Here is a 12,679-nt window from a genome sequence, read left to right as displayed (position 1 = left end):
CAGGGAGAAAAAATTCGACGTGTAATTACTTATCAAGAGTAGATCTTTTGTGCGTAGCTTTAGGAAGATGTTTTTGTGTTTAGATTTACGTGGACTTGCAGGAAATAATAGATGTGTCGGGCAATGTTATGATACGACGACAGATTACGCAGACTATGGCTTAAACAAAATGTATTCAACATAGCATCAACGCAGCCAGGACAAATTTACCAGGGCGTCAGCTCGCATTTCAATATCAGTAAAGAGACAGCCCTCATAATAGCAGAAAAGTGCAGCGCAGGACCCTGCCAGCTTCATCAGACCTGCGTTTGTCAATTCAGAGTCAGCGCAAACCTCCTTCAGCGACATCACAGCATAGTCTTTATCCCAAACAATCAGCACCAATAAGCAAAGTACTGGTGCAAAGTACTAGTGCAAAGTACTAGCAATAACAGAACACAAACCCCACAGCACCAAAAAACATCAAAAGAAAAAGAAATGTCGAGTGAATCCGTTACCGCGCATCAGAAAAGATTTTAAATCAGCCTGAAGCCCGGTATGAGGTTAAGACTCACACATACAAAATCGGTATAAAGATACAAATCCATATTTCGTCAATCTACCCGTTCTTTTCCCCTCCGTTCATTCAATGGTTGAAACGACGCAGTGAATAGAAGGGACAGTTTATGTGTCAAAGAAAAAAAAAGGAAAAAAAGAGAATCAGAAAAGGCGCAGGCTGAGGTGGGTTTTATAGAGGTGGAGGGTAGGGTTTGGAGTTGCTCTTGGGGTTGCTATCCGCACGATTCCTTCAGCTATCCACGTCAAATAGCTATTAAATGCTTAGAGATAGTCTCAGGTTACTCCTGTAATTGATAACAGCCGACATATGTTAATTAAATACCAAATGCAAACCAACCAAGCAAGCAGAACGCATTTAAAAATTTACACCTAACCCTCAAATCAAATACTGGTGGACCAGGTATCTTTAAATTTTAAAAATCACGAGCGCGTTAGTGGTTTAGCGGTAAAATTCGTCGTTGCCATCGACGAGCCCCCGGTTCGACTCCGGGCTGACGCAATTCTTTTTGTCTCTTGTTATAGAGCTGTTTTTTTTGCTGGTGGTTTGTGTAGTCTCTGTGTTGTGGGAGATTGAGGAGAAGGGGAGGGAGGAGGTTGTGGGTGGTGGTGGGCTGGTTGGAGATCAAGATGGATGGATTTCTATATGCTCCTACTGCTGGAAGCAGTTGTGAGTATGATGATGATGATGATGATAAATCTCTGTTGTAAGTCCGTTGCAACAAGTTGTGACTATACAGAAAGAAGAAGTCGATCAATGGGCAGTTCCTCCCGGAGACAAAGCACGATTGAATCCACCTTGTCGGTTCCTAGACGAAAGAATCAGTAAAATAACCTCAGAACTCCTACTCAAAAGAAAGGTACGTACATGTACTGGCGGTATTGGGGCACAGTTTCTTTCAAAACCGCACCGGCGTTGTTTCCCGGAATTTTCTTTTGCTTTGTAGTCGAGAATCCAGAGAAGCCCATCATTTTCGCCATCATTGCTTCTTCGTCATCTTCCTCCTCTTCGTCCGCTTGTGCGTTATCATCTCCACTCTTTTTATCCTCTTTCCTTCTCTCATCACGAGCACTTCTATCGATATCCATTCTCCGATCCGGGTTGCGATCAGCAGAGGGCGAGCGCGTTGCGCTCGGAGTGCGGTCGCGTCGACGGGAGCGGTAGGGACTTTCGCCTGATGCATCACCGCGGCGAGCACGTCTGCTGTAATCATCTCGTCTAGAATACCGATCATCTCTCCGATCGCCGTCGTCGTTATCGTCTTCATCGCGCCTCCTCCGCCGGCGATAGTCGTCATTGTCATGGTCGTAACTCTTGTCCTTGCGACTACTATTCTCCCTTTGCGAATGCGCGCCTTCGCCATCATCATAATCTAACCGCGCAGACCGTTCATCCCCCTCCGCCACTCGCGAGATCGATCGCGATGACGCCGCGATGCCGCCGCCGACGACGACGGACTCTGCGACCGCCGTTGCGCATCTCGACCTGATGATATCCGGTCGCGGTAGTACTCGCGGTCTCTGTCTCTGTCTCTATCTCTGTTGTCCCGCGGCCGACGATCTCGATCTCGGTCGCGATCCCGATCTCGCTCCCGATGCCTGTCGCGGGTGCTGTATTCGTCTCTCCGGTCTGACATCTACTTGTTCCTTCTTTCCAGAACAGAACCGAACGTCCTCGATTCTCCCAATCTGATATATCTGAAAATCTCATCCATTCAAGTCACATGACCCGGTCACATGATATGCTACAAACCCCTCGTTTAACAACAAACCGCTAACTGGAATGCTTGGAAGTGAGGCGCGGAAACACAACAAAAGATAATAAAAAACCGAAAACCTGCGGGAGGAATTTCTCGGCCCGTCGCGGCATCGTTTAGTTTGACTTTGTTAATTCTGTTATTTAGATGGCGGCTGGATCTTTTGGTTTTTGGTTTTGGTTTTGATCTTGATTTGATTTTGAGGGTTGTGGTGAGGCGGTGCGGTGGGTGCTGGGGAGGATGAAGAGGGAAGTCATAATCCCGCCACGAGGCACTAAGAAGTGCACGAAGAGACGGCGCGAAGGAGACGTTGAGACTGAGTGAAGACGGGTATGAGAACTGTTGAGGAATGAGGGATATTACTACGAAGCACTATTATTATAAGGAGACCATTGCTGTAAGGAGACTATAGGGGTCTGATGGTATTATTATATCTGAGTGCTATTGCAGTGCTATTGCAGTGCTATTGCAGCCTTGCAAACAGTTATAACAAAGAAGAAACAAAGGAGAAAGGGGAAGGAGTAAACATCTCTGTTTCTGTTATGCATCTCCAACGCCTCCTCGACCCGAGTTTATTTCCGTCGTTTATTTGGCTCAAAACGGGTTTGACAGCCTCGCGTCGCGGTCGCGTCAGTCACAAAATCACGCATCGACTTTCTGTTCCTGTACTTATAAGCCATGACAAATGTATTTACACAACTCCCAATCCATCTTCTCACTATCTTCCTCGTCGTCGTCATCTATTTATTCGGCAGCACCCCGTCGTCGCGGCCGTCGTCGCACGTCCGTCCATTTCTCGTCGTTCTTGTCGGTCTTCTCCGGACTCGTCGCAGCACCCGTCTTCTCCTCCATCCCATAGTCCGCTGCATCGACCAGCAGCACGTCCTCCGCCGGATCTCCGTCCCCGCCGGCCTCGACAATCTGCCACTCGGCCCACGCCCGAAACTCCGCATTAATCCGGTTCTTTTCCTTCAGCGCAACCAGGACAATCGCAGGATCCACAATCGCCCGCGTGGCCTTGCATCGCTCCCGCTCGTCGACAAATTTACTCTTCCTGCTCGGCTGCTGCGTCGCCGTCGCCGAATCTGGCACCGGCTGCTCAAACGAATCAAGATCAGGAATAGTGTACTGCTGCAGAGCCTGCCACAGCAGCGCTCCAATGTCTAGGTACCTGCACACCTGCGCAAGTTCCTCTCGACTGCTATTGCTGCTGCGCTTCAGTCCTCCCGCCGCCAATTCTTCCCTCTCGACAGGCACTACGCTGGTGGTCAGGTAAACGATATCGCAAACCAGCAGCGCAACAGCCTCCATAAACGTATCCAGCTCTCTCCTGCTCCGTTCCCGCAGAGCAAGCGCCGACACCTCTCCCGATATCGCAAGCTTCCGATACTGCCCCGATGACGACGACGATGATGATGATGATGATGATTCGACAGTCGGGCGCCGCCGGATACCTACATGCGGTCGTAGGATAATTTCGTAAGGCAGTAAGATGTCGAGATACTTTGCCATGAGCGTAACCAGCAAGCACACTCTATCGATCGCTCTGATGAGCACGTCGGGCTGCAGTCCCGGCAGCGCTGCCAGATTCGGGATCTCGACGTGCATGATCGTGAGCGTGTTGTCCACGTAGCTGATCGGCATCAGCGATCTCAGCTCGGCAATCTTCTGCACTCTCAGCTCGCACAGCGTTTCCGCCATTGCTTTTGCCTTTGCGCGCGCGCGGTCTCGTGAGCGCAGAGCCGAGTCGATCTGTAACGCGTGCGCGTTTCTGAGCGCGGTGGATGATCGCGTCTGCGCAGAACTCCGTAGGCGGTTAGACGCACTCAGATCAGCTGCCTTTGCGGCCTCGCGCGCGGTCGCTTCGCGCACGGCAGTGATGTTGTCGCGCAGTCGATCGAGGCTGAGATCGATGCGGGCCGCGAGCGACGGATCGAAGCCGCGAGCGTCATTCGAGCGAGGAAGAGCACCGGACTCGTCCAGATCTGCTACGACAGCAGCGCGCGATGAGAGCGCGGTCAGGACGCGCAGGCGGGCGGAGAGGGTTTGTGCGGTTGCGCAGCGAGGACAGGTTAGCGAGGTATCAGGGCGGGAGCACAGAGCGCAGAGAGTGGCGGCCGCCACCGGGTGCGTATGATTCATTTGTTTGTAAGGAGCGGTGAAGACCTTACGACGGACGGCTGCGGTAGAAGGATGCGAGTGCGGATGACATCGAGTCGGCTGGTGGTTGTGGAGTTGGCTGGATCAGTGGTGATGGCTGATGAGATGACTGAAGATGATGGCCGAGAGGGCGGATGAGGTGCGCTGTACTGCACGTGACCACATATTACTATTCACGTGACTTAAATTAGAGGAAGAAGGCCTAACCCTATGAAGCGGCAGGTTGCAGATTTAAGCGGCTGCGTGTCTAGCAGCCTAGCAAGCACCCGGGAGCACGCACTAAGAAGGACAGGAACCAGGATTACGGAAGGCCAAGGAAAGAGAGGAAGCTGGAAGCGAACTGGGAAGATGAATGAAGAGACAATAAACGGCGGGGCCCTCTCGGAGGTGGTTAGGCTCGAGGAGGAAAGGATATACGACGAGTACCGAGGAGCGATGGCGCGTGCGTTTGAAGAGCAGCGACAGATGTTTGAGGAGTTTAATGAGTTTAGCGATGTGAGTAGGATGAGCCGGAGGACGACGATGAGGAAGCGGACGGAGAGGGCGCGCAAGAGGACGAGGGAAAAGAGATTAGGGCTAATTTGCGGACGCAACAGAAGGTTTCGGCGTGGGCCAGTGCAGGCCAGCAGGTGGACCATCTGCGTAGCCGAAAGAGGTGAGATGAGAGTGATTGTGAGGTTAGAAGATGCTAATGAGAGGACTACGATGCAGAATCAAGAGACGGGCGGAGTGGGTCAAGGCCAAGGAGGACGAGATAGAGCACTCCCGACGAGAGGTGGTGAGGTGCGTGGAAGCGGTGCGGGCGGCGGTGAGTATTCTGGGCGGCGGCGAGAGTGCGCGGAGGTAAACAAAGGACGCAAACCCTACAAGAAGGCGGAAATTAGCGAAGCCGAATAAGATTATGGCTTAGCTCAGTTCGATCAAACGACGGGCAGCGCGAAAAAGAGAAAAGAGGAAAACAAGAAAACAAAAGACGGGAAATTGCGGCGCCACAACAACAATCGGTGGCGAGATGATGAGGATGAGTGAGTGAGTGAGATGAGGTCGAGATGTTCTGATATCTGATATCGGTTGCTGTGAGTCTGTTCTTTGTTTGATGTTTGTTGCCTGCTATTGCTGTTGCTATTGCTGTTGCTATTGCTATACTATTGCTATACTACGCTCTCGCTATACTACGCTCTTGCTACTACTGCTGCCACTGCTGCACCTCATCTTCTCAGCTCTGCCAGATCTCGGACCGCCTGGACCCTGATGCGCGCGGACGCATTTGCTGACCCGGCGCCTGAGCCCTGGCCTGACTCGATTGGGAATGCACCAGCCACACTCCCCCGAAACCGGACTAGGCACCAACCCAGCCACATTCCGTCCACGCGTCGTGTCAATAAAAGTCGTGTCGGCCCCTTCCCTCCTGTCCCTTCCTCTCCTCCCGCTCTTTGCTCTTCACCAGCTACCTCTCAACCTCTTCGTCGTCGTCGCTGTCGCTGCTGCTCTCGCCGCTGCTCCCGCCGCTGCCCCGAGTCACCCCCCCCCTACGCTCCTTTACACGCGCTATCTTACGGCCTGCCGCTCTTTTCAAGCCGTCTTTGTAGCTGTCTCACCCCATAAACAAACGCCGTCCAGATCCTCATCACACTTCACCTCGACGCACTCACTCCGACTCTTACTTCTCCACGACTCATCGCCATGCGCTCGCTCTCCGTCCTCGCCATCCTCGGCGCAGCGGCCCTCGCCGCCGCCGACTCGTGCACACAGATCTCGGGCAACTACTACTGCAACTCCGCGACCGCCATCGAGTACGACAACGTAGGCTTCTCTGGCTCCTATACCGACGTCACCGCCATGGACGACTGCACCTGCTCGACCGAGACCAAGTCGTTTGAGGGCAACCTCGCGCCTTTCAACGAGGACATCTCGATTCACTTCCGTGGACCTATCCAGCTCAAGCAGGTCGCGGTTTACACGTCCTCCTCCTCCTCTTCCTCCAAGATTAAGAAGCGCGACGGCCACCACATCCACGAGAAGCGCGACTTGCACATGCACGAGCAGCAGCATGCTGTGCAGCACCAGAAGCGTGCTCTCGAGGTCGTCACTGAGATTGTGACGATGGTCCAGACGATCTACTACAACCCTGACGAGGACGAGACTTCTTCTGCTGAGCCGTCTGCGTCGACTTTGTCGGTCATCAGTGCCTCGAATGAGGCCGTTGTCGCTGTCCCTGTCGAGACCACGCTGAACTATGGCGCTCCCACGACTGACATCTCTGTCGGCCCCGCGTCGACCACCGCGTCTGTCATCTCTCCTTCCTCTTCCTCTTCCTCTTCCTCTTCCTCTTCCTCTTCCTCGTCGTCGTCGTCTTCGACTTCGACCACTTTTGCCGTCTCTGTCACTTCCTCCTCCTCCTCCTCGTCGAGCTCGACATCGTCTTCTTCGTCAGCGTCCTCGTCGACGACTACTATCTCGACCTCAGACTGGACCCAGGTTGGAAGCTATGACTCCGAGTCAGGCACGCTCTCTGGCCTGACGTTCTTGAACAACCTCGGCGGCACTAACGGATCGGGCACCTGGTCTTCGTGCTGGGGTAACTCGCTTTCGTACTGCAACACCGACGGTGCGACGGCTGCCGAGACTGCGCAGGTGCTTGGAGACGTGCTTGTTGGGTCCAACACCGAGTTCAGCATCTTTTCCGACACCGAGTGCACGACTGACACGTGTGGATTCTACCGCGATGGCATTCCGGCGTACGTTGGCTTCAGCGGAGACATGAAGATGTTTTTGTTTGAGTTCCAGATGCCGTCCGACAGCGGCTCTGACGCGAGCGCGAACGTGGACATGCCCGCGATCTGGTTCCTGAACGGCCGGATTCCGCGGACGACGCAGTACGGCACGTGCTCGTGCTGGGCGACTGGCTGCGGCGAGTTTGACGCGTTCGAGATCCTGTCGTCGGGCAGCGATTACCTGATTTCGACTCTGCACGACGAGCAGGGCGGATCCGGCGGCGGTTCGTCGGACTACTTTGTTCGCCCGACGGACAGCACGATGAAGGCGGCGGTGATCTTTGACGGTTCGAACTCGAAGATCTTCCTGGTTGAGCTGGACGACAGCACTGACTTTGGGTCGAGCGTGACGGCGGACACGGTTGCGGACTGGATGAGCTCGAGCGCGACGGTTGTGACGCTGAGCTCGTAGGCGTTTGGTGACGATGTTGCTGGTTGTTGTTGATTAGTAGTTGCTATGTTATGTTTGATTGAATTGATGTATTATAGCAGTTTCACGTGTTTCTGAGGAAATAAATAAAAAATACCCCGCACAGCAGCAGGCGAAGATCAGAAATCATCGGCTTCTGACTGGCTCGTCTGTGTTGGGGGCGGAAGCGCGGGCGGGGGTGGGCGGAAGTGGCCCGCGTGTTGTTGCCCAAAATAGTAAAAGATCTCAGCGCAATCAGGAGACTCAACATAAAAAGGCCTGATTCCCTCTCTTCCTGCTTTTGTATTCTCTGTTGTATTCCCTGTTCTTCTTGTTGTCTTCTTGTTGTCATCTTGTTGTCTCTATTACCATGTCTGAACGTGTAAGTATTCTCCTCTACTTCATATACCATACTCTCACTAACTTCTCAGGTCATCGTCGTCGGCGGCGGCCTCTCCGGCCTCTCCGCTGCCCACCAGCTCCTCATCAACGGCGCAAACATCGTCGTCCTCGACAAACAAGGCTTCTTCGGCGGAAACTCCACCAAAGCCACCTCCGGCATCAACGGCGCCCTCACCCGCACCCAGGTCGACCTCAAGATCCAGGACTCGGTCCAGCAGTTTTACGACGACACCATGAAGTCCGCCCGCGACCTCGCCCGTCCGGACCTCATCCGCGTGCTCACCTACAACTCCGCCGCCGCCGTCGAGTGGCTCCAGGACGTCTTCAAACTCGACCTCACCCTCGTCTCCCGCCTCGGCGGACACTCGCAACCCCGCACCCACCGCGGCCACGACGCAAAGTTCCCCGGCATGGCCATCACCTACGCGCTCATGGAGAAGATCGAGGACTACGCCGAGCAGATCCCCGACCGCGTGCAGATCGTGAAAAAGGCCCGCGTCACTAAGCTTCTCAAAGACCCCTCCGACGACCTCAAAGTCACCGGCGTCGAGTACCAGACCGAATCCGGCGAGACCAAGCAGCTCTTTGGCCCCGTCGTCCTCGCGACCGGTGGCTACGCCGCCGACTTCACAGAGACCTCGCTCATCAAAAAGTACCGCCCCGAGATCTTTGGTCTCGCGACCACAAACGGCACGCACGCCACCGGCGACGGCCAAAAGCTCGTCATGGCCGCCGGCGGCACCGGCATCGATCTCGAAAAGATCCAGGTCCATCCTACCGGTCTCGTCGACCCCAAGGACCCCGACAACAAGTGGAAGTTCCTCGCGGCTGAGGCCCTCCGCGGTGAAGGTGGCATCCTGCTCAACGCTGACGGCGAGCGCTTCTGCGACGACCTCGGCCACCGCGACTACGTCTCTGGCGAGATGTTCAAGACCAAATTCCCCATCCGCCTCGTGCTCACCGGCAAGGCCTCTAACGTGCTTGACTTCCACACCAAGCACTACTCTGGCCGCGGTCTGATGAAGAAGATGACCGGCCGCGAGCTCGCGGCCGAGATTGGCTGCGGCGAAGAGAAGCTCAAGGCCGTGTTTGCCGAGTACAACGACATCGCCGACGGCAAGAAGAAGGACAAGTACGGGAAAAAATACTTTGCCAACGGGCCGTTTGACATCAACGACACAAACTTCCATGTCGCGCTCATGACCCCCGTCCTGCACTTCACCATGGGCGGCGTCGAGATCAACGACAAAGCTCAGATCCTGCACTCGGGTTCCAAGAAACCGTTTGACGGCCTGTTTGCCTGCGGCGAGCTCGCGGGCGGCGTCCACGGCGCAAACCGGCTCGGCGGGTCGTCCTTGCTTGGATGTGTGGTCTACGGACGCGTGGCAGGCGACTCGGCATCGCAGTATCTGTTCCAGAAAGTGCTCAAGCAGGGCGGCGCTTCGAGTGCTGGTCAGCGTCTTGGGAAGATCAGTCTGCACATCGATCCCAGTCTCCCCGGCCAAGTCGTCGTTGACTGGGGTACCGGCTCCTCTGGTCCTGCTCTGACCGCTCCTACTCCCTCCTCCTCCTCCTCCTCCTCCTCTGCTCCGTCCTCCTCAGCCGACACTGCCTCGTCCGCGCCCACCCCCGCCTCCTCAGAAAAGAAAGCCTTCTCGATCCCGACCACGGAATACACCGCCGCCGACGTCGCAAAACACAACAAAAAGGACGACTGCTGGGTGATCGTCAAGGGCCTCGTCATGAACCTGACCTCGTTCCTGCCCGACCACCCCGGCGGCGTGAACGCGATCGTCAACTTTGCCGGCCGCGACGCGACCGAGGAGTTTGAGATGTTGCACGAGGACCGCGTGATTCCAAAGTATGCGGCAGAGAGTGTTATTGGGCGGGTGAAGGGGTCGAATCCGGTGTTGGAGCTGTAGTGCTGCTGCCGTAGTATCTTTTTATATTGTTTCTACTTTAGTTTAGTTTTGGTACCTGGCGTATCAAATCAACAATCAATCTGCTTGTGTTTATGTTTAAGAACTTCTTCAGTGTCATACACAATAAGAGGTTATACTTCTACAAATCACTGTAGAACAACGACCTACGAAAACACGAGATTATAGACCATATATATAGATTGGGCGTGAACGATAACCAACGATTAAGAAAGAAAGAAATAAGAAGCAAATGATAAAAGAAAAACTAGAAAACTAATGATAAAGAACGGTACACCCAAAAAAAGATAAGTTTTTATCCACACACTTTTCAATACGATCGTTTCCAGATTACCCTTTTACACTTTTATAAACGAATGGAAGGTGCTTTTGGTTGGCCGTCAAGACTTCAGACTGACTGACTGAAGGAGTTTAACGGGACGACATCGAGCGGGTGACGGTGCGCTTGAGCAACAACTCGGCCTTTCTCAAGTCATCAGCCGACGCGTCCTCGATCTCGAGCGCGGCCATCGCGTCCGAAAGCGCGTTCTCGATCCGGTCCTTGGCGCCACGCTTGAGCTTGAGCGAGATAGCGGGGTCGGTGATGGTCGACTCGACAGACGAGATGTACGACTCGAGCTGCTGTCGCTGCTCAAACTTCTTGGAGAAAGCCTCGTCGGCGGTCTTGAACTTCTCGGCGTCGGAAATCATCTTCTCAATGTCCTGGCTCGAGAGCTTGCCGACAGAGTTCGAGATCATGATGTTGGCGGATCGGCCGGTCGACTTCTCGACAGCGGTGACCTTCAAGATTCCGTTGGCGTCGACCTCGAAGATGGCCTCGAGAACGGGCTCACCGGCGCGCATGGGAGGGATTCCCTTCAAGTCGAACTCACCGAGAAGAGTGTTCTCGGAGCAGTTGACACGCTCACCCTGGTAGACGGGGAACTGCACGGTGGTCTGGTGGTCCTCGATGGTGGTGAAAGTGCGGCGCTTGAGCGTGGGCACGGTCGTGTTGCGGGGAACAACGGGGGCAAAGATGTTGCCCTCCATGGCGACACCGAGCGAGAGGGGAACAACGTCGAGCAACAAAAGGTCCTCGGTGGCCTCACCGACGGCCTGGTTGGTGAGGATAGCACCCTGGACGGCGGCACCGTAGGCGACGGCCTCGTCGGGGTTGATCGACTTCTCGAGCTGCTTGCCGTCGAAGAAGTCAGAGAGCATCTTCTGGATCTTGGGGATACGGGTAGATCCACCGACAAGGACGACCTCGTCGACCTCGGACTTCTCGACCTTGGCGTCCTTCAGGACCTGCTCGACAGGCGAGAGAGTGCTCTTGAACATGGCAGCGTTGAGGTCCTCGAAACGAGCACGGGTGATGCTGGTGTTGAAATCCTCACCGTTGAAGAGCGAGTCGATCTCGACAGTGGTCTGGGTGACAGACGAGAGAGTACGCTTGGCGCGCTCGCAAGCAGAGCGCAGACGACGCAGAGCACGGGCATCGTCAGAGATGTCCTGCTTGGTCTTGCGCTTGAACTCGGCCTTGAAGTGCTCGAGCAAGTTGGTGTCAAAGTCCTGTCCACCAAGATGGGTGTCACCAGCGGTGGCCTTGACGGTGAAAACACCGCCCTCGATCTGGAGGAGCGAGACATCGAAAGTACCACCACCGAGATCGAAGATGAGAACGTACTTCTCCTTCTTGGTCTTGCCGGCACCGAGACCGTAGGCAATGGCAGCAGCAGTGGGCTCGTTGATGATACGGAGAACATCAAGACCGGCAATGGCACCGGCGTCCTTGGTGGCCTGACGCTGCGAGTCGTTGAAGTAGGCGGGGACGGTGACAACAGCCTTCTCGACCTTCTTGCCGAGCTTGGCCTCAGCAATCTCCTTCATCTTGGTCAGGACCATCGAACTGATCTCCTGGGGAGAGAAGGACTTCTTCTCGCCGAGGTACTCGACCTCGATCAAGGGCTGGCCAGAGGGGTCAGAGATGACGGCGAAGGGCCAGGTCTTGGCATCCTTCTGGACGCTGGGGTCGTCGAATCTCCGTCCGATGAGACGCCTGGGGAGGTTAGCATGCTGAGTGTGGAGGAGTGGAGAAGGAAGATAGGTGTGACATACTTGGCGTCGAAGACGGTGTTCTTGGGGTTCAAGGCAGCCTGGTTCTTAGCGGCATCACCGATGAGACGCTCCTTGTCGGTGAAAGCAACGAAGGAGGGGGTAACACGGTTTCCCTGCTCGTTGGCAATGATCTCGACGGCGGAGTCATAGGTAGCAACGCACCTGTGAGTGGTAGTGGTTAGCAGATTTTTCTTGGTAAATTTTTCCGATTTTTGTCTGAGAGTATGCAAGATGGAGTGCAGGTGCCGTCAACAAGTGTAGATTCTTGATGACAGACAGAAGCACATCAGAGCAGCTCCACTCTCCAGACTAAAAGCAGGAATTGTAGAAAAGACATACGAGTAAGTGGTACCAAGATCCTAAAGATGGAGGTTAGTCGCGGCACAAAGACAGAGCAGGAGACGCAGAAGAGCAGGAAACACGTACGATACCGATGGCACCGGGAAAGACTTCTTCAGTAGACATGATGAACTAGAAAGATATACAAAAGAACAGGAGAATATTCTTTTGAGGGGAGGAGGTGGGAAGAGAAGAGGAGGAGGAAGAGGAAGAAGAAGAAGCGGACGAAACAGAAAAAAGTGAAAA

The 12,679-nt window shown here is 54.4% G+C and overlaps 6 protein-coding genes and 1 non-coding gene across 7 annotated transcripts; 4 read left to right on the top strand and 3 right to left on the bottom strand.

Moving 5' to 3' along the window:
* The first annotated feature begins 986 nt into the window (after positions 1-986).
* Positions 987-1,057, top strand: BZA70DRAFT_t81. The gene has a single exon. It is a non-coding gene; the product is annotated as a tRNA-Gly (tRNA).
* Positions 1,058-1,309: 252 nt separating this feature from the next.
* BZA70DRAFT_268923 (uncharacterized protein) lies at positions 1,310-2,192 on the bottom strand (the record flags this gene model as incomplete). The annotated part of the gene is made up of 3 exons (XM_064911188.1): positions 1,310-1,364; positions 1,424-2,015; positions 2,042-2,192. 3 exons carry the CDS (start codon positions 2,190-2,192, stop codon positions 1,310-1,312), a joined length of 798 nt encoding a protein of 265 aa, XP_064766521.1.
* An 864-nt stretch (positions 2,193-3,056) lies between these two features.
* On the bottom strand, positions 3,057-4,454 carry BZA70DRAFT_268922 (UV radiation resistance protein and autophagy-related subunit 14-domain-containing protein; the record flags this gene model as incomplete). The annotated part of the gene is made up of 1 exon (XM_064911187.1): positions 3,057-4,454. The coding sequence occupies one exon, from the start codon at positions 4,452-4,454 to the stop codon at positions 3,057-3,059; it is 1,398 nt and encodes a 465-aa protein (XP_064766520.1).
* A 181-nt stretch (positions 4,455-4,635) lies between these two features.
* BZA70DRAFT_65924 (uncharacterized protein) lies at positions 4,636-5,546 on the top strand. Its single transcript, XM_064915303.1, has one exon. The coding sequence runs from the start codon at positions 4,683-4,685 to the stop codon at positions 5,367-5,369; it is 687 nt and encodes a 228-aa protein (XP_064766519.1). The 5' UTR covers positions 4,636-4,682; the 3' UTR covers positions 5,370-5,546.
* A 394-nt stretch (positions 5,547-5,940) lies between these two features.
* On the top strand, positions 5,941-7,958 carry BZA70DRAFT_65796 (YBR162Cp-like protein). The gene has a single exon (XM_064915301.1). The coding sequence runs from the start codon at positions 6,156-6,158 to the stop codon at positions 7,656-7,658; it is 1,503 nt and encodes a 500-aa protein (XP_064766518.1). The 5' UTR covers positions 5,941-6,155; the 3' UTR covers positions 7,659-7,958.
* A 1-nt stretch (position 7,959) lies between these two features.
* BZA70DRAFT_65797 (FAD binding domain-containing protein) lies at positions 7,960-10,194 on the top strand. Its single transcript, XM_064915302.1, has 2 exons — positions 7,960-8,037; positions 8,087-10,194. Exons 1-2 carry the CDS (start codon positions 8,026-8,028, stop codon positions 9,977-9,979), a joined length of 1,905 nt encoding a protein of 634 aa, XP_064766517.1. The 5' UTR covers positions 7,960-8,025; the 3' UTR covers positions 9,980-10,194.
* A 214-nt stretch (positions 10,195-10,408) lies between these two features.
* Positions 10,409-12,559, bottom strand: BZA70DRAFT_268918 (uncharacterized protein; the record flags this gene model as incomplete). The annotated part of the gene is made up of 4 exons (XM_064911186.1): positions 10,409-12,035; positions 12,095-12,310; positions 12,434-12,453; positions 12,521-12,559. The coding sequence occupies 4 exons, from the start codon at positions 12,557-12,559 to the stop codon at positions 10,409-10,411; spliced, it is 1,902 nt and encodes a 633-aa protein (XP_064766516.1).
* Between the last annotated feature and the right edge of the window lie 120 nt (positions 12,560-12,679).

The sequence above is a fragment of the Myxozyma melibiosi genome (assembly GCF_037950935.1).
Source record: "Myxozyma melibiosi strain Phaff 52-87 chromosome Unknown BZA70scaffold_11, whole genome shotgun sequence".
In the NCBI taxonomy this organism is placed as follows: domain Eukaryota; kingdom Fungi; phylum Ascomycota; class Lipomycetes; order Lipomycetales; family Lipomycetaceae; genus Myxozyma; species Myxozyma melibiosi.
This window is presented reverse-complemented; position numbering and strand designations above follow the sequence as displayed.

Bases quoted from the DNA above. Each gene is read 5' to 3' on its own strand.
- BZA70DRAFT_65924 (XM_064915303.1), top strand. From the start codon at position 4,683: ATGAAGCGGCAGGTTGCAGATTTAAGCGGCTGCGTGTCTAGCAGCCTA.
- BZA70DRAFT_65796 (XM_064915301.1), top strand. From the start codon at position 6,156: ATGCGCTCGCTCTCCGTCCTCGCCATCCTCGGCGCAGCGGCCCTCGCC.